The 21,483-nt window shown below is 41.5% G+C and overlaps 1 protein-coding gene across 2 annotated transcripts in view; it reads right to left on the bottom strand.

The window, feature by feature from the left end:
* pard3bb (par-3 family cell polarity regulator beta b) overlaps positions 1-21,483 on the bottom strand; it is a 416,753-nt gene that overhangs the window by 271,277 nt on the left and 123,993 nt on the right. For both annotated transcript variants that reach the window (XM_063005444.1, XM_063005445.1), the window contains exons 6-8: positions 17,492-17,553; positions 5,134-5,220; positions 866-991 (exon numbers count right to left, since the gene is read on the bottom strand). In XM_063005444.1, coding sequence (XP_062861514.1) covers positions 866-991; positions 5,134-5,220; positions 17,492-17,553 — 275 coding nt within the window. The remainder of the gene's footprint in view (positions 1-865; positions 992-5,133; positions 5,221-17,491; positions 17,554-21,483) is intronic.

Raw genomic sequence — 21,483 nt, 5'->3', positions numbered from 1 at the left:
CGAGTTTCGATCGCCGAGCGAACGCCGAGTTGCTCCTGAGCCGGCAAATCTAGCGGCGACCAATCGCCGAGCGAAAATCTGGGCAAAAATCGTGTAGTGTGTCGTGTAGTGTGAACCAGGCATTGGTGTGTATGTATGCACAACTGCTCATGCTCCTGAGGGCATCTCCTTCCAGATCTGGATCAGAGCATCACTGAGATCCTGGACAGTCTGTGGCCCTACTAACGTCCCCGGGATTATCAACTGGATTCTGGATTGGGGAACATGGGGGCCGGTCAATGGCATCAAAGCCTTCATTTAAATTTTCAACATTTATCCAAAGTGACTTACAGTACTGTGACAGTATACAGTCTAAGCAATTAAAGGTTTAAAAGCCTTGCGCAAGGGCCCAACAGTGGCAACCTGACAGTGGTGGGGCTTGAACCAGTAACCTTTTGATTACTAGTCCTGTACCTTAACCACTAGGCTACAACATCCCTTCATCATCCAGGGACTGCTGGAGCCAACTGGAGGTGATTTTGTAGGGCACACAGGGACACAAAGGAGCAGATACTGGACCTACTGCTGGGTTGATGCGCTATCACGACCCTGTCCAGCTCTTTTTGTAAAACGGCCTGTGTCCTGGTATCTCAGAGCACTTGATTACAGACTGTAATACTGGTGGAAGATGTGGGTTTACAGTAAGGGCACAGAGAAGCTTTCGAGGACTGTGGCTGCGGGATAGAACCAACATTTCTGCTGCTATTGAAACCTATCCAATGTTGTGATGGTTCTAAACAAGCCAAATCTCTCCATTTTTTACAGAAATAACACACCACAGATAGAACATTGTTTAGTGATCACTCTGGGAAAGCAGCAGACTCACTGGGAGAAGGACAGGTCCATCAGCTTGGTGTCGTTGATTTTTACGATGCACTCGTCATCCTGAAAGATGCCCTCTCTCTTGGAGCGGCTGTTCTCCTCCACGCTGCGGATGTGCAAACCCAGAGACCTGAGAAACACAAAAAACACATCAAGTGACCTGATGTATGTGCACCACCCTCCAGTACCTGTTTCAGCATGCTGTATTACATACACCGATCAACCATAACATTAAAACCGCCTCCTTGTTTCTACACTCACTGCGCATTTTATCGGCTCCACTTACCATATAGGAGCACTTTGTAGATCTACAATTACTGACTGTAGTCCATCTGTTTCTCTACATACTTTGTTAGCCCCCTTTATGCTGTTCCTCAATGGTCAGGACCACCACAGAGCAGGTATTATTTATGTGGTGGATCATTCTCAGCACTGCAGTGACACTGACATGGTGCTGGTGTGGTAGTGTGTGTTGTGGGTTTGATTCCCAGGGTGAGTGATCCGGGTCCTTTCTGTGTGGAGTTTGCATGTTCTCCCCGTGTCTGTGTGGGTTTCCTCCAGGAGCTCCGGTTTCCTCCCACAGTCCAAAGACGTGCAAGTGAGGTGAACTGGAGATACAAAATTGTCCATGACTGTGTTTGACATCAAAAACCTGAGCTGATGAATCTTGTGTGATGAGTAACTACCGTTCCTGTCATGAATGGAACCAAAGTGTAAAACATGACGTTAAAATCCTAATAAATAAATAAATACATATATTGTGCCTTTCTTAATCTCTGACGTCATTCCATTAATCCAAAACCACTCGAATTTGTCAAATTTGGTTCAGACAAAAAACATGTGAACCAATAAATTCAGTCCCAGTAAAAAAGCAGTTGCAGAATTCATTAAAGTTCGGAACTGTGTGAGAGGAGGGAACTGGAAGGATAGGATGGAGAAAGAACTAGTAACAATGGCTCAGTGTGAGCTAAAACAACACACACACACACAACACACACACACACACACACACACACACACACAACACACACAGAGATTCAACCACAGAGGTGAGAACTCCACAGGGTGCATAAGTGCAAGTGTGTGTTGTGGAGAGGAACAGAAAGCATGTGATAAGTGTGTGATGAATTGTGTGAGAAAATACAAAAGATGAGAAATAATGTAAATGTGCAATTTTTAACTTGATAAAAACCCTAATAAACTGTAGAGCTTCATTCTGAGGAGTGCTGTGATGAACAAAAATAACTGTAATAATGTTTATATACACCGATCAGCCATAACATTAAAACCACCTCCTTGTTTCTACACTCACTGTTTATTTTATCAGCTCCACTTACCATATAGAAGCACTTTATAGTTCCACAATTACTGACTGTAGTCCATCCGTTTCTCAACATGCTTTGAAAATGGTTAAACTGTCCCCGACGAGCCCGAATTCACAAATAAACGACACTTGTGCACCTTTATACAAATTAAACATTAATGAGACTGTATTTACATTTGATAAGAACTCCGTTGGTTGCTCCGCATTGTATTCCTCCGCCATGTTTGTTATTTCTTTGTGAGAAAGGTCGTGCCGCACTGAATGCTGGGATTGCCTTCAGCGCTGAGGAGGCGTCGGACGCTCCCTCGTTATTCAGTCAGATCATCGCTCAGAATTAAGGCGCCTCCAGGAGGAGCATTTTAAGGGATCTAAGAATTTAGACACGCCCTCTTCTCGGGCGTGTAGGATGATGTAAAATTCATCTATGTAGAGAGATCAGCAGGTTTTAAGACAAACCCAATGGGCAGATGAATCTAATGTCCAGAAAATAACAAAGTCCACCCCACAAGCGCGTCACACCCAGACGGTCAGTTCTGCGTTATCACCACTTACTAACAAAACATTATACAAAGCATTTCAAAGTTCAGATCAGCGATGTGACATTTCTAAGCGAACGGCGGCAGGCCGATCTGGAATACATTAACGCACGGTGGTGTGGAGGGTCAGCGCGTGTCCAGTCCAGCTTCCTGATCCCTTCACCCCCATTAGAAGCGCTCGCCTCAGCCCCAGACACACGGCATTGAGGAACGGGTCTATTAACGTTAGTGCTGCGCTCAATATTTGGAGACGTTATTGACAGCGCTCCGAGCTGGGATGAACTCTGACCCGAGGGGAGAGGAGAGCGGGTATGACTAAAGGAAACATATGGGCCCTCTGGGATGAAGGGATGATGAGAAATAAAGACCGAGACAAAGAAATGGAATAAGGACAGAAGGAAACAAAAACATCAGGAGGAGAAATGAAGTGTCCTAGAGGGACAGATACGTCTTTATAAAAAGCTCGGCTCGGGCCCCGTGTGATTCGGCGTGATGAATCAATTTCGGTGTGTGAACGCTCTCTGCGGCGCGTCCTGCACGCTTGTTAGAAAACGCCGCTGCCGTGTCACGCCGCCGTACCGTGATTTATTACACCCATCATTACACACTCGAGTGCTTTTAAGGTGACGTTCGCCATAAAACAGGAATTAGGCAATGCCACGCTAAAACCAACATTTACGGTGGCTTTAAAGAAGCTCCCGCCGCTGTGTCTCGGTCTGACACAAACAATACAGACGCATGGACCGCTTTATAGCATCAACAATCCAGCGTGTGCATCTCTCCCAGCATCCCACACCACGTCTCTTCTCCTACCGTCCCTACTTAACTTTTAGCCCTTTATTTATTAATTTATAAGGATTTTTACCGTCATGTTTTACACTTCGGTTCCATTCATGACACAACAGGTAGTCATCAGTTCAAGTTTAATATCAAACACAGTCATGGAACAATCTTGTATCTCCAGTTCACCTCACTTGCACGTCTTCGGACTTGTGGGAGGAAACCCGAGCTCCCGGAGGAAACCCACACAGACACACAGGGGAGAACATGCGAACTCCACACAGAAATGACCCAGACCGCACCACCTGGGGATCGAACCCTGGACCTTCTTGCTGTGAGGCGACAGTGCTACCCACCTGGGTCAGGCTGAGCAACAGGCACTTGAGGAAACATGATTCTTGTAAGAGGGCTTAACCTAACCTGAAGCATGCTGGGAAAGTGAGCTCCTCTAACCAAACCAAACCAAACCAAACCCACTCCCTCACTCCAAGCTCAGTTAGAAGATTAAGAACTATGACTCTAATAAATACTTTGAGCATGTTGTCAGTAAACGTTTCACCTTTATTTGACTTAGTCTTTATTTTTCTCCCATTTCATTTTTGAATCATTGTTGTTTATGTTGTTTTTGTATGGGGGCAATGCAGTGGCACACCCAGCCTGTAGAGAATGTCAATCCATCATGAGGCCTCAGGCACGACGACGACACATGCAGATCCCCCCCACCCCAAAAAAATCATAGCCAGATCATAACCAATCATGTCTGCATGTAGTCACCCGAGCAGCCGATATCACTGGGGTAACTGGGCATCCAAATGGGTATTCGAACACCCATCAAGACTGTGCTAGTGTAACATATCACTGTGCCACCCACACACCTTGGCCTGTTATTTAAGAAGACACAAATAATCAAGTTCTTAACCCATTTTTAAGCAGTTTAACACCAGACTTAAGCCCTGAGATCTTGATCGGGGTGCTATTGACCTGGCTGTGCATCCAACAGGCACCTACGACCAATCCTGAGAGATGTTTGTTTGTTTATTAGGATTTTAACGTCATGTTTTACTCTTTGATTACATTCATGACAGGAACGGTAGTTAGTCATTACTCAAGATTCATCAGTTCACAAGTTTGAGTTTCTCCAGGTCAACTGTACGAGGAAACCCACGCAGACGCGGGAAGAACATGCAAATTCCACACAGAAAGGATCAAACCCAGGACCTTCTTGCTGCGAGGCAACAGTGCTACCCACTCATAGCTCTCTTCGGCCAGCGCGGGGGTGGCGCAGGCGGCAAGGAATAGGACACAATGAAGAGAAAACTAAAAATGGAGGGATAAATACTGCAGCCAAGTGGCGTTGTAAGGTTTTTTTGTTTTACAGCTCTGGGCTTTCAATTGGGAGATTGTCGGTTCAAATCCAGGCTCTGCAATGCAGCCACTTTTGGGCCCTTGAACCTGTCTGCTTCATGGGCGACGTGCTATGGCTGACCCTGCGCTCTGACCCCACATGTACTCAACATGTGTAGATGTATACATGACAAATAAAGACATTGTTCTTCTTCATTCTGTACAAGACAAAGACGAAGAATGAAAGGGTGAAAGAAGGGATTAAAAAAGTGTGATATAAACGCTAACCTTCCACTGAGAGACGAGCAGTAGGGTACCACGTGTATTCCGAGAGGCCCGTGTTCTCCTGAAATCTCCACCGTCTTCGTTAGGCTGCTACACACAAACAGAACAAACACAAACACCTTAAAACCACATCAGCACAGATCACAAAGCAAACGAGACCCACAAACATCCTCAGTGTTTCTTATCTAGGTTCTCTAGACGTCTTTGTCCATAACACACTTCTCTTGCATTTACATTTCAGCATTTAGGAGACGCTTTTATCCAAAGCGACTGTGACAGTATACAGTCTAAACAATTAATAATTAAGGGCCCTGCTCAAGAGCCCAACAGCAGTATCCTTCAGGAACCGGCAGTGAACCAGCAACCTTTAGATTACTAGTCCCTGTACCTTAACCTCTAGGCTACAACAGCCCTATTACTCTATCTTCCCAGTTTCCCTGAATCTCGTGGTTACCCGTCTTGCCACTGGCTGTGATTTAAAAGTAGGAGGAAGATAAAGGGTTAACTGTAGGACTGCAGGTAAACATGGACTGAACAGCCTGACGCTCTACACTGCTAACAGCACTGACCTCGAGACACCAGCCACACAGATTCCACCCCCAACACAATCACAACGGTCACAAAAAGGAACAGCCACTAGCAGGTATTCAGAGCGTCTTACAGGGAAGCTAAGTGCTCATCAGGTCCACACTCGACAGGTCATGAGGTCTCTGTGGGTTATACAGCTAGAACACGGTATTAAAACTGGAGCTCATGTGTAAGTGCTGACTGATTCTTGTAAGACTGAAATGATATATAAACATTTATATATATTTATTTAAACATATATACATTCAGTAAATCAAGTCAAGAGGAACCTTGGCCCAGAGTGAAGTGTTGGTGAGAAGAAACGGGCCAAATGAAGGAAGAGACGAGTAATGTGGATGATTTCCAGATGTGCTACTGATTTAGTGTGTTGTTTTTTATATGGGTCCCGAGGTGCTATTTAAACAATTAAATCAAGGTGAAAAAATAAATTAATAAATAAAATAGTAAAAGGTCAGATTTTTATATATTGATATACAAATTACAGGACATTGTTAAAAGTACTCTGGTTATACCACTCTATATGGCGTGATGTATCAGCGGTCCCCAACCTTTTTTGCACCACGGACCGGTTTCATATAAGATATCATTTCCTGCACCGGCAAGGGCAGGAGGATTAAAAATAAAATTATACAATAAGCATAATAAAAAACACAAAGATAGATAGATAAATAGATAGAGAGACAGACAGACATACAGGTAGCTAGACAGATAGATAGATAGATAGATAGATAGATAGATAGATAGATAGATAGATAGATAGATAGATAGATAGATAGATAGATAGATAGATAGAGACAGACAGACAGATAGATAAAGACAGACAGATACAGACAGACAGACAGATATATAGAGAGACAGACAGATACAGACAGACAGACAGACAGATGGATGATAGATAGATAGATAGATAGATAGATAGATAGATAGATAGATAGATAGATAGATAGATAGACATATACATTATTAATCCCAAAGGAAATTAAGGAAAAGTGTATAACAATACTGCTCACTAATGGTGGAAAATCAGTGGGAACCCTGAGACTTTTGTTTTGCTTATTTTAGCAGCTTGTGGGTTTAATTCTTTGGTATCACGTGACTGAAACAGGTACGTGTCAAACACGCCAAGAGGAACAGATGGATGTTATTAAAAGAGAATCAAAATAAAACATCTTTTAGAGTGTGATTGTCAATAAAACAGAAAAAAACACTATTAATTATTTATTCTTTCAGTATGGCCCGGTAATAAATGACCCATGGACCGGTGCAATAAATAAATAAATAAATAAAGATAAGGAAGATCCAAGATCCAAGAGATCACTGTGTTGTATGATAAACAACGGCAAGAGCCATCATCTTTATTTATTTTTTCATATATTCATTTATTTATTTATTTATTTATAACATGTAGTTTGGATGTTTCCAATCCCACTGCCGCTTGCACCACCCCCGTTCTGACCAGGAAGAGCTGCAGACTAGCAGGCGCCAACTCAGACATGCATGTCGCCGCCTGATTCTTCAGACAGGAGAATGATCCGCCACTTGAGTCGGCGCCTGAACAAAGTACGACAAGTCCAGAAATCATCTAAACCCTGAGCCGTGTACACAGCAGCGCTGATGGAGTTTTTAAACACCTCACTGTCACTGCTGGACTGAGAATAGTCCACCAGACAAAAACGTCCAGCCAACAGCGCCCCGTGGGCAAGGTCCTGTGACCGCTGATGAAGGTCTAGAAGATGAGCGACTCAAACAGCAGCAATAGATGAGCGATCGTCTCTGACTTTACATTTACAAGGTGGACCGACTAGGTAGGAGTGTCTAATAGAGTGGACAGTGAGTGGACACGGTGTTTAAAAACTCCAGCAGCGCTGCTGTGTCTGATCCACTCATACCAGCACAACACACACTAACACACCACCACCATGGCAGTGTCACTGCAGTGCTGAGAACCTAAATAATACCTGCTCTGTGGTGGTCCTGTGGGGGTCCTGACCATTAAAGAACAGGTTAAAAGGGTATGTAGATGGACTACTGCTTCTATATGGTAAGTGGAGCTGATAAAATGGACAGTGAGTGTAGTAATATTATGGCTCACAGTATAAGCTTTATGTAAATAAAGGATATTGTATAAACACAGAATTGTACTTTTTCTTTACTAACGAGGATTGTGGGCGGTTCTGGGAGTCCTGAAGTTTTATCTACACAGCAGAAAAGTTTAATAATCGACACTAAAAATACACAGAACAAAGAACCGAGCTCCTTAAGGAGGGCAAAATTAATTATGGAGGCTTAATGAAAATCACTATCAATAAGTGAGAGGAAAAAAAAAACACAGGCAGGCAGCAAATATTGCCCCCCCCCCCCCCCCCCCCAGTTCTTCCACTTTAACCCCCCCCCCGCCCCTCCACCTTCCCATCCGTTCTCCACTTAGACTGTCAGCGTTAATGGACAAACAAATGAGACACGGGCAGAGCTGGCACAATTATTTAGAAATAGGGCACGCTAGATGAAAAGATGATTCTGTATGAGGGAGGGGACGGGTGCGGAGAGCGAGGACGGGATGAAGAGATAGCGCCAGGCTGGCACAGGTGTCCTTTTTTATTAAGCTTTACAAAACAGGGATGGAAAAAAAAAGAGAGGAATAAAAGACAGGCCGGGATGAAAGTGGGCACATGACGCACCTTCAAAGTGCCGAGTTCGCTCGGATTGGCTCATGAGGAACGTATACAGACAACACAGTGCAGAAGAGGTGTTAGAGGTGATAGGTGACTTCACGGGATGAACATGGAGGCTCTCGAGGAGAAGCGGAGATGAACGAGGACGCGCTTCTGCGCTCAATAGAGAGGGATTTGAATACTGTAGCTGTTTGTGCTATTGTGTGTGAGGACTCGGTGCCGTTATGAGGGGTGTGTGTGTGTGTGTGTGTGTGTGTGTGTGTGTGTGTGTGTGTGTGTGGAGAGGACGAAGTCTCGGTGTGTGTCGAAGTGTGTCTGGATAAGGAACCCTGACCACTCCCTCGAGAGAGCGTCAATTATTGTCTTATTCATTTCATTGTCATCCAGTCACTCACATCCACACACACACACACACACACACACACACACACACACACACACACACACACACACACACACACACACACACACAGCTAATGTACAGCAGCGCTCCTGCTTAACACTCACACACACACACAGCTAATGTACAGCAGCGCTCCTGCTTCTCACACACACACACACACACACACACACACACACACACACACACACACACACACACACACACACACACACACACAGCTAATGTACAGCAGCGCTCCTGCTTAACACACACACACACACACACACACACACACACACACACAGCTAATGTACAGCAGCGCTCCTGCTTAACACTCACACACACTCACACACACACACACACACACACAGCAAATGTACTGCAGGTCTAAGGTGTAACACTCAAACACACATACACACACATACACACACTTACACTTACATGCTCACACACACAAACACACACACACACACACACACACACACACACACACACACACACACACAGCTAATGTACTGCAGGTCTAAGGCGTAACACTCATACACACACACACACACACAAACTTACATGCATGCGCACACACACACACGCACGCACGCACAGCTAATGTACTGCAGCTCTCCTGCTTAACACTCATACAAACATACACACACACACGTACACAAACATGCACATGCACACACACACACACACACACACACACACACACACAATGTACTGCAGGTCTCTCATACAAACATACACATACACACACACGTATACACAAACTTACATGTAAATACACACACACATACACGACTAGTGTACTGCAGGTCTCGGGCTTAACACTCATACAAACACACACACACACACACACACACACAAAAACTTACATGCACACATGGGGATCAAACCCAAGACCTTCAAAATAATAATGGACTGATTTTGTGGTCCTGTTAGGAGAACAGTGTGTGTGTGTGTGTGTGTGTGTGTGTGTGTGTGTTTAGAAAAGTTGAGGAAGGTGAGATTAAGATGGTTTGGGCATGTGCAGAGAAGGGATGAGAGTTCTGAGGATACAGGGAGAAGGCTTCTGAGGATGGAGCCACCAGGGAGGATGAAGAGAGGAAGTCCAAAGGCGAACGTAGGGAAGCAACGTGACTCTCAGTTAAACTCCAGGTTGTAAGGATTATTTATGTGGAACACGGAGGCCATTTCCTAACATCCAGGGCTTATTTTAATATTTCTGTACATTACCATCCTGACTTCAGCATGACAAGTAAAATCTGATTTGGGAGCAGAAGCAGCTGCTACACGTGCTTTACACCGCCGCGTGTTTAGTTCTCTGATTTGATTTGTTCGATGTCTCGTAACACGTCGTCTGCTGACTGTTTGCCGTTTCAATTTAAAACCAGACTCTCGTGTCTCCGTCTCGGAAACATCGCCGTCTCCGATACATTATTCACGTCCGGCTGGAACAGACGCTGCGAACGGGAGTAAAACATTCAAGTAAACTGCATTTACTGTGAAGCATTTCCTGACCAGCTGACCAAACGTCCATGTGTTTAACCTTCACCAATAAATCAAACTCTCATGAATATACAAAGTGAAATTCACTTAGAACTACACGCAGCTACAGGGAACTAAATCCTGTAATGTTTGTAACCAGAGTTTGTTGTGGATGCACAACAATAATAAACAGTTTTTTACATTAACAAAGCAGCAACATGAATTACATTTAAATGTATGTATGGAGCCGCTCAGGTGGCGCAGCGGTAAAACATGCTAGCGCACCAGAGCTGACATTTCGAACTCCTCAGCGAGATCCGTATTGCGCATGAAGCACATGGATCACGCACCCATCTCTATTATCCCCGGTCTCTGTGCAGGCGCCATCGATCGTAATTACAGCCCTCCCCTCCCTCAAACGAGCCAATCACTGTCCATATAGATGTCCGGCTGGTTGATAGCATAGCTGAGATTCAAACCTGCGAGCCTCAGATATCAGCCCTGATGGACAACACTTTTAAAAAGTACTGACTGTTCTTCTTGTTAAATGCGTTTCTGTTCTAGTTTAAGGATTAAACGCAGCTCCTTGATCTTAAAGCCGAACACACGGCTGAACGAGTCCTGCTGCTAAATTTCTGGTGACCGGTGGAACGACAGCGAGCTTTAGGATTCCGTGTCTCGGCTCTGAGCCGTGCTGTCGCTCAGTGTCACACTCGGAGCCGAGTTAAACCCACTACCCGTAATCGCACGGCGCCATCGATCGGACTCAACAAAACAACTGTCACAATAGCACTTTCATCTGAAGTCAGATTACCGGCCGGATCTTTTGAAGCTTGTATTAGCTGTCAGTCCTAAACAGGTCGGGATTAATTGATTTTTACAAAGCTTTCCTACTTCCATTACAAGTCTTATACGTTTCGGTTTTATCCCGGAGGATTGAAGACGGCGGCAGATCTTCTACATTGACGTTAATCTAATAGGCAATTGAAGTGGCGCGAATGGCGCGTCTGAAACGGATCTCTCAGATCGGATCAAACCTGGCTCAGAGAGCGCTGGAGGTGGGAGAGAGCTAGACGGGGTTAGAGCTTAACTCTCTCTGATAAAGAAGATGCTTATCAGTGCCCGTCTGTGACTGGCAGAGAGGGTGATGAGAGGGGGATGATAAACGAGGGCTGATGTGAAAGAGGCTTCGGGGCTTTGACAGCAGTCTGTCAGCGGCACAACAGAGCTGCAGATAAGAGAACAGAAACCCAGAAGGAGGGAGGGAAGGAATGAAGAGAGAGAGAGAGAGAGAGAGAGAGAGAGAGAGAGAGAGAGAGAGAGAGTGAGTGTGTGAGTGAGGGAGTGAGTGAGAGGGTGAGTGTGTGTGTGTGAGTGTGTGAGTGAGGGAGTGAGTGAGAGAGTGAGTGAGTGAGAGGGTGAGTGTGTGTTAGTGAGGGAGTGAGGGAGTGAGTGAGTGAGTGAGTGAGTGAGTGAGTGAGTGAGTGATAAACAAAAATGACTGCAATACTGTTAATAATTCCCTTGTTTGGGGCAGTTTTCCTTATATCATGTTTACTTATATCTGTATTTATCATCATCATAAAATAAATATTATTAATTTGATAATAATAATAAAATTAATAATAATAATAATAATAATAATAATGCCATTAAATAAAAAAATGAATAATAACAATAATAATAATAATAATAATAATAATAAAATAACAATATTAATAATAATAATAATAATACAATTATTGTGATAATAATAATAAAAATTAATTATAATAATAATAAAAAAAATAATAACAACAACAACAACAACAACAATAATAATGTCATGAAATAAAAAAATTAAATGATAATAAAATATTGTAATAATAATAATAAATAATAATAATAATAATAGTAATAATAATGTCATTAAATAAAAATAATAATAATAATAATGTCATAAAAAAAAATTTATAATAATAATAATAACTAATAATAATAATAATAATAATAATGTCATTAAATAAAATAAATTAAGATTAATAATATAATTATTGTAATAATATTAATAAATAATAATAATAATAATGTCATTAAATAAAAATAATAATAATAATAATGTCATTAAATAAAATTAATAATAATAATAACTAATAATAATAATAATAATAATAATAAGTCATTAAATAAAATTATTGATTAATAATAATAATAATAATAATAAATAACTAATAATAATAATGTCATTAAATAAAATTAATAATAATTATTAATAATAATAATTAATAATAATAATAAATATCATTAAATAAAATATATAACTTTCATATTCAACTTTTTATATTTGAAAACAAAAAATATACCACCTTTAAAGAACACTTCCATCCTAACGATACAAATCATGCAGAAGGTGTATTAAAGCATTCAGTAAAAGAATAAATCTGTTCAGGAAGGTTGGGGTGGGGGGGGAGTGTGGCCCGACTTCTTGTAAGCTTTTTGATATTAATATACCGTATCACATCTCATTTCAGATTATTTGTACTCAGCAGGTAAGAAAAAAGGTTAAGTGTCCCGGCGTTCCACCAAAAAAACCCCACCATGAGGTCTAAATGTAAAACGCACAAAGCTTTGCTCTCACAGCTCGGGGCGCCAGGCTAAGAACTCGGGTAAATTACCGGCTCGGCGTGCAACAGAAAACAGAAGCAGGAACACAAATGACTCCTATCGCTCACCGGCTTTCATTACTGCTGTAAATGTGCATCCTGCACCGCAGCATATTATGCATCTGTACTCTCGGTGCACTCCGTCACATATTACGTTCCTCAGCAAACATTTTAAACGAGTGAGGAGCAGCAGAGCGTTCTTACCAGACACGTTCCTATAGAGTCGCCATTAGCGAGCGCTGGGTCGCACTTGTAGCTTTCAATTTCTCTATTTCACACAGCCCAGATCATTCATTTTCTTACCCTTTCAATTTCAAGGGTCGTTTGCTGGCTGTGGGCAGCGTTAGGTATTCCCCGAGCTGGTGGGGGTCAAAATAACCACGCTGTGCCACGGTGAGAGGGGCGGTGTGTTGCACAGGGGTGATTTAGGCACACGATTGGCTCCCCATTGCTCCCCCTGACTGTATAGAGTGAGATACACATTTTTACCCCGAGTTCTTTCTGCCCCCTTTCCTATTTTTTTACTGTCTATCATTCTGAAAGCTCATTACAATTTCTAAACATCATTGTTTAGCAGTTGTAGCCTAACGGTTAAGATACTGGACTAGTAATTGAAAAGTCGCCGGTTCAAGCCTCACCAATGCCAGGTTACCACTGTTGGGCCCCTGAGCAAGGCCCTTAACCCTCAATTGCTTAGACAATGTACTGTCACGGTACTGTAAGTCGCTTTAAATAAAAGCATCTTACAGGGCGGCACGGTGGCTCAGTGGGTAGCACTGTCGCCTCACAGCAAGAAGGTCCTGGGTTCGATTCCCAAGTGGAGCGGTCCGAGTCCTTTCTGTGTGGAGTTTGCATGTTCTCCCCGTGTCTGTGTGGGTTTCCTCCGGGAGCTCCGGTTTCCTCCAACAGTCCAAAGCCCAAATTGCCCTTAAATGTGTGTGTGTGTGTGTGTGTGTCTGCCCTGCGATGGACTGGCACCCTGCCCATGGTGGCACCCATTGAGAGCTGGGATAGGCTCCAGCACCCACCGCGACCCTGATTAGGATAAGCGGCTTAGAAAGTGAATATTCTGCTGGATTAAATCTTTAAACTGATCAGATGACCAATCCATTGCAGGGCTTTGGTAATCCCACCTCAGACATAGCCAAGCGTGTCAGTGCCAATACCAGCGCTGAGATTCAAACCCGGATCCCGAGACTTCACGATAAATGTAATCATTAATGAGACCAGACTCAGATTCCCAGCTTGCTGCATTACTGCACTTTCATTATTGTCCAACCACTGATTTTTTTTACATTTTTATTTTAGTTTTAATTATCATCCAACCACTGATTTTTTTTTACATTTTTATTTTAGTTTTAATTATCATCCAACCACTGATTTTTTTTTACATTTTTATTTTAGTTTTAATTATCATCCAACCACTGATTTTTTTTTACATTTTTATTTTAGTTTTAATTATCATCCAACCACTGATTTTTTTTTACATTTTTATTTTAGTTTTAATTATCATCCAACCACTGATTTTTTTTTACATTTTTATTTTAGTTTTAATTATCATCCAACCACTGATTTTTTTTTACATTTTTATTTTAGTTTTAATTATCATCCAACCACTGATTTTTTTTTACATTTTTATTTTAGTTTTAATTATCATCCAACCACTGATTTTTTTTTACATTTTTATTTTAGTTTTAATTATCATCCAACCACTGATTTTTTTTTTAACATTTTTATTTGTTTTAATTATCATCCAACCACTGATTTTTTTAACATTTTTATTTTAGTTTTAATTATCATCCAACCACTGATTTTTTTTTTACAATTTTATTTAAGTTTTAATTATCATCCAACCACTGATTTTTTTAACATTTTTATTTTAGTTTTAATTATCATCCAACCACTGATTTTTTTTTACAATTTTATTTAAGTTTTAATTATCATCCACCGCTAACCTAAATCTTTTACGACTGCACTGTGTAATAATAACAGAATGATCGGATGCGGTCGTGGCGGCTCGTGTGTGCCGTAGTTCTAACCGTCAGGACGTCTCCCGGCCTCGGAGGACCCGTACGAGAGGCCATCTCTAATCCCACACTAGCTCATTAGCCATCCACCCCCGTCCAAACACAAACACACTCCAATTTATGCCCACGATTGTGTCGTTAACCCTCGTTTTCCACCAGCTTTTGTTGTCGTTTAATGATTCATAATCTCGTACAGCGAGCTCGGCTCGGCCTTGATCTTTCCAGCACAGAGGAAGGAAAAACAGAAAGTCCACTAATTACAGCGGGAGAGACGGAACGAGGAAAACAACACCGGAAAGTAGAACACATTCACACACAAACACTAATGAGCGGTAAACACGCGGTACGGGCTGCAATATGGTGACAACAACAAAAAAACATCACGGTACACAATGTTTATGATAATATTGACTTTAGGTAATATTGGGACCAAAACTGTCCACAAAATTAAAGGGGCAAATAAACAAAAGCTGGACAGGCTCATATTTAATAAACAAGCAGTATAAAATTCATCTACATTTATGACATTTAACAGAAACTTTTTATCCAAAGCAATACAATTTAAGCAACTGAGAATTAAGGGTCTTGTTCAGGGGCCCAAAACCTTTTAATTGCTAGTCCAGTACCATAACAACTGAGCTACCACTGCCTTTAAATGATCAGATTAAATAATCCTGTCTATCACTTATATTTATTTAAAATATTTACACTGTTTGTTATTGTAACTACAGGAAGATTCACTCGAAAGAGGCCCCGAATATTCTGTAATAACTCTCGCTAGGACGAAGCAATCTGAACGAAACGATGTGCAATGTTCTCCTCAGTATATGGAGCTTTCGAACAAGCCGGGATGACCCCTGTGTCCGAGCGATGAGGTAGGACGTCTGACCTCCGTTTGGGACCCCCGATATGCTTGCTGACAAGTTCAGGAACGTGGAGAGGCGCGTCTAAATGTGTCGCTTTACTTCCAGCATCACATGTAATGCAATCGATTACACATACATCGGGGTATGTAGCGTATTCTTTTGGTTCAGATTGCATTATCCAAAAGGTTGTTACAGCAGAATATTCTGGAATATATCTCCCTGGAGTTTTAGACGCTGTTGCTATTGTCTATTTGTTTCCAAATCTACTGATCAGCTCAAATCTGAACTGCTGCTACATGTGTGTGTGTGTGTGTGACTGGGTTTTGATCGGTGCATGACCCTCCGTACGTGATACAGATCTCCAAATGACCCCGACTCGTGTGGGTAAAAGGAATCAGCCGGCTCTGTGCACGTGTCGGATTGGATACTCGATAGGGAGAAAACTGGCCCCAATAGAGGCATAATGAGGTCAAGACAGACAGTAAACATATTGGTTTTGTAGTCGACTGTATAATGCATAGATCAAAAAGCACTTCATTTGATTGATTTGATTTAATAAAAATAAAAAAACAGTAAATAAAAAATTTGAGTAAATTTTGAGGTGGTATTATTTAGTTTAAGTTTATTTTAAAAACATTTATAATAGTACTTTTACTTTTTATTAACCTTAATAACCCTGATCCTGTCATTAATCAATGTAACATAGATACTGACGTGTTATTTTACCAAATTAAACATTTATTCATTTGTTTATTAGGATTTTAACGTTATGTTTTACACACGTCGGTTACATTCATGACAGGAACGGTAGTTACTCATTACACAAGATTCATCAGTTCACAAGTTTAATATCGAACACAGTCATGGACGATTTTGTATCTCCAGTTCACCTCACTTGCACGTCTTTGTACCGTGGGAGGAAACTCACGCAGACACGGGGAGAACATGCAAACTCCACACAGAAAGGACCCGGACTGCTCTACTTGGGAATCGAACCCAGGACCTTCTTGCTGTGAGGGAACATCGCAACCCACCAAAGCCCCTGTGGAAGAAAGGAATCAGCCGGCTCTGTGCACGTGTCAGATTGGATACGACTCGATTGGGAGAAGATTGGACCCAATAGTGGCATAATGAGGTCAAGACAGACAGTAAACATATTGGTTTAGTAGTCAACCGTGTAACGTCTAAATAAAACAGCACTTTGTGTGATTAAATGAATAAAAGCATTTCATTCGATCACAAGTTCATTACTTTAATATAAAAAAAATAGGTTAAAAGAAGATTAAAAATGTTTGAGTAGATTTTGAGCTGATATTTTTAGTTTTAGTTTATTTTAGAAACATTTATTTTTGTACTTTTATTTTTTTTTTACCTTAATAATCCTGATCTTGCCGTTATTCATTACAACTTTGATACTGAGGTTTTATTTTACCAATTTTAAACACTTTTAAACGCACTAACACGGAGAAACACAGCGGTACACGCACAATTACATATGAGGAACTCTTACCTGAGAACAACAATAAAAAAAACATCATGATACATAATGTCATAATGTTTACAAAATTAAAGACTGTCGGCAAAGACTGGACAGCCTCATTAACAAAACAAAACTTTAGCAACTTTATTTCACCAATTTAAACCAAGACATTTAAACACACAAACAAACAGAAACACAAAGACAGAGAGAGAATCTTACCTGAGAAGGATGGAATGAGCTTTACTGTTGGACACGTTTGTTGAGTGTTGCTCTATATTAGTCTGTAAAGCAAAGAGGGGAGAAAAAAGTGTTTTTATTAACGTCTGTTATTAATACCTGCCATTAACCTTGCTCAAGCGACTTCATTTGAACTGTGCATGTGTTTAACAGCGTTTAAAACAAAGCAAAATGAAAAATTTTAGGTTCATTCTACAGTTGATTTTTTTAAATGTTATTTTTAATTATCATTCAACTGCTGTTAATTTATTTATTATTATTTTATTATCATTCTACTCCTGCCTATTATTTTTACTTTTTCATTTTTATCCTACTGTATCCTACAGTGTTGGAACTTGTACGGCCTTTATAAGCAGTAATGATAAACATGTGGTAAACACCAGCTTGTGTTCATCATGTAAACACTGTAGTGTGTGTGTGTGTGTGTGTGTGTGTGTGTGTGTGTGTGTGTGTGTGTGTGCTAAAGTTAAAAGGTTTAACACTGCCCACGTGATGTAACATCACTCACTGACGGTAGGAAGTACGACCCGGACAGTGCGGCATGTAGGACACGTCACATGTCACGGTGATGGCTGTGTGTAACATTAGGAGTGGAGGGTGGAGGTCATATTTGGAGAGCAGGTTGCTACACTTAAGCAAGAGCAATGCATCATGATGCCCTTCGTGTTGGACAGGAAGTGCAACAGGGGTCAATGCGAACACAAAGCCCTGATGTACTTCCTTTCTAACCTCTGACTCCATCAGCATCGATCATATCAAAGTCACGTCTCTGTGGTCTTTCCCTATTCAGAGCCGGAGCACTGGGACCAGGACAGAAGAGACTGGGTAAAGTTCCCTGAGGAAGAGTCTGAGGTTTCAGAAATAACAGCACAAACACAATCAGGTACTTTTAGTTTCATCAAAACACAGAGACAACACGCTGAGGAATCGAGCAGGAAGTTTAAGCAGCATCTTCTGATGAGAAGAGCTGAGAAAATCAGACGAGCTCTCCTTCAGTCACAGACTGCATAGTTCTACCTTTGACCCGCTATGAACACCGCTAATCATTCATCACAAGTGCAGGCGCCTCAGCCGGACAGCAAAGGAACCAATGAGGCTCCTCGATACAGCCAAATGTGCCTGTTTGGGTTCACACTACACGACTTTCTGATCTGCCGGGTCGCTGTACGGTTCACACTACACGACTGGATCTCTTGCACTCGGGAGTCTTTCAGGTCGGTGTGTATTTCACACTACACGACTGATCGGTGATAGAGGGTCACACACTACACCATCTATCACCAACTGGAATCGCAGGCGAGCTTCTCTGCTCTCACAAATATCGTTTTGTCACGAAAACACACGCGAGATGTGACGAGGGGTTTAATGATACCACGTCCTAAAGTAGCGAGCGATCAAAGTTTGTGCACGTAAAAACAAAGAGAAAAAATAAATGAATCTTAGTGGATTTGGCTTGGGTGGTTGTGTAGTGAGTTGGAGGTTATTAAATATTTTTGCAATGCAGCGTTGGTGTTTTGTAGAGAACGATCAGGTCAGAAACACTGTAAAACTTGTGTGTAACACCTGTGTATTATGATATAAACTATATTAAGCCCCTGTACAGCCCCCTTTTACACTCCTCCCCTGCATTTCTTCTCACGCTGTATCTTCAAGTTGTTGAGTAGTTCACACTTAGCGATTAAGAGCAGAGTTTCGATCGCCGAGCGAACGCCGAGTTGCTCCCGAGCCGCCAAATCTAGCGCCGACCAGTCGCCGAGCGAAAATCAGGGCAGAAATTGTGTCGTGTGAACCAGAGCTTGATATCTCACATTTGAAATTTGATCCAGTTCAGGGTGATGTTTTAAGATATCTATCCATGTTTGATTAAAGCTTTATTTGTACTTTAATGTGTTTATCAATGTGTTCGTTTGTTTATTAGGATTTTAACGTCATGTTTTACACTTTGGTTCCATTCATGACAGGAACGGTAGTTACTCATTACACAAGATTCATCATTTCAAATTTAATATCAAACACATTCCTGGACAATTTAGTATCTCCAATTCACCTCACTTGCACGTCTTTGGACTGTGGGAGGAAACGCCCGTTTATCAATGTGTAATGCCAAGCAAAATGTATTTTTCTTCTTTTTGTTAAAAATTACATATATATATTTCATTATTATTTTAATCATCCTACCACTGATTTACATTTACATTTTCGGCCTTTAGCAGACGCCTTTATCCAAAGCGACTTACATTACAGTCTGAGCAATTGAGGGTTAAGGGCCTCGCTCAAGGGCCAAACAGCAGCGACCTGGCAGTGGTGGGGCTTGAACCAGCGAGCGATCTTCTGAATACTAGTCCAGTACCTTAACCACTAGGCTACGGCTTGATTTGTTTCACTTTTATTTATAATTCGCATTCCAATGCTGATTTTAATACATTTTATTTTATTTTTTACTTTTATTCATCATTCTACCACATCCCACATTAGCAGACAGGACAGATAATTAATCAGAAGGTTGTGGGTCTGAATCCCAGCTCTGCTATGTAGACACTGAATGACGCTTGAACCATTAATCATTAACCATTTAACACTAACGCACTTTATAAAAAAAATAAAACAAAAAGGTCAGAGCAGACTCTACCTACTAAGGAGACTGCGGTCATTTGGAGTGCGGGGGGAACTCTTGAGGACTTTTTTTGATACAGTGGTGGCATCAGCCATCTTTTACGGAGTGGTATGTTGGGGCAGCAGCATATCTACAGCGGACAGGAAGAGACTAGACAAACTTATTAAGAGGGCTGGCTCTGTCCTGGGGAGCCCCTTAGACCCAGTGCAGGTGGTGGGAGACAGAAGGATGTTAGCCAAGCTGGCATCCATGCTGGACAACGACTCCCACCCCATGCATGAGACTCTGGCAGCACTGGGCAGCTCCTTCAGTGACAGGCTGCTTCACCCCAAATGTGTGAAGGAGCGGTATCGCAGGTCCTTCCTTCCTGCTGCTGTTAGACTGTATAACCAGCACTGCTCCAGACAGATCACGCACACACTCTAAATCATTCATTATTCATAACAATGTGCATGTAATTATTACAATGTGCAATGTGCAATATGTGCAATATTTTTTTCCCATGTGCAATTATTGCTTGTAATTATTTGTAAATATTTAGTTTTTTTCAGAGTTTTTGACTTTTTATTATTATTATTGTTATACACTGTACTTTTTATTGTCTATTTTTTGTACTGAGTGCTGTACTGTCCCTTCGCTGCTGCAACACTGTGAATTTCCCCACTGTGGTACTAATAAAGGATTATCTTATCTTATCTTGATAACTATTGGTTTATTTTGCCTGTTCGGGTGCCCAGTTAGGTCGAAAACACCACTGACTGTGGAATCTCATTCCAAATGCTGAACTGGTTCTGCTCACAGTGTTCATCTTAATGTTCTACCCAACTGCCACACTCATTAAGCTGTTTTGTCTTAAATAAAGTATTTAAAGTAAGACTTGTGTTGATATGAAACCCGGTAAGGTGTTTTATATTTTATTACAATGATATTAGCTTGCCGCTTAAGGGTAGACTAACAGAGTCGATTATCGTTTACAGTCGATCCAACGTATTGTTATTATACCAATACAGGGAGGTACAGTACTATTGTGGTGCAGTGATAATAAACAGATACAAAAAGACTCTAGTGCAAAGTCAACAAACAAAACACAAAGGGCACTGGTAGCTCAGCGTTTAAGGTACTGGACTAGTAATCAGAAGGTTGCCTGTTCAAGCCCAAGTGCCAGGAAGTTGCCACTGTTGGCCCCCTGATCAAAGCCCATAACCCTCAATTGCTTAAACTGTATTCTGTCATACTTCTAATGCCAAGTTCACACTACACGACTTTCCAAGTGATCAGGTCACTGTACAGTTCACACTACACGACTGATCGGTGATAGGGGGTCACACACTACACCATCTATCACCAACTGGAATCGCAG

This window comes from Trichomycterus rosablanca, chromosome 12 (genome assembly GCF_030014385.1).
Source record: "Trichomycterus rosablanca isolate fTriRos1 chromosome 12, fTriRos1.hap1, whole genome shotgun sequence".
Classification (NCBI taxonomy): Eukaryota; Metazoa; Chordata; class Actinopteri; order Siluriformes; family Trichomycteridae; genus Trichomycterus; species Trichomycterus rosablanca.
This window is presented reverse-complemented; position numbering and strand designations above follow the sequence as displayed.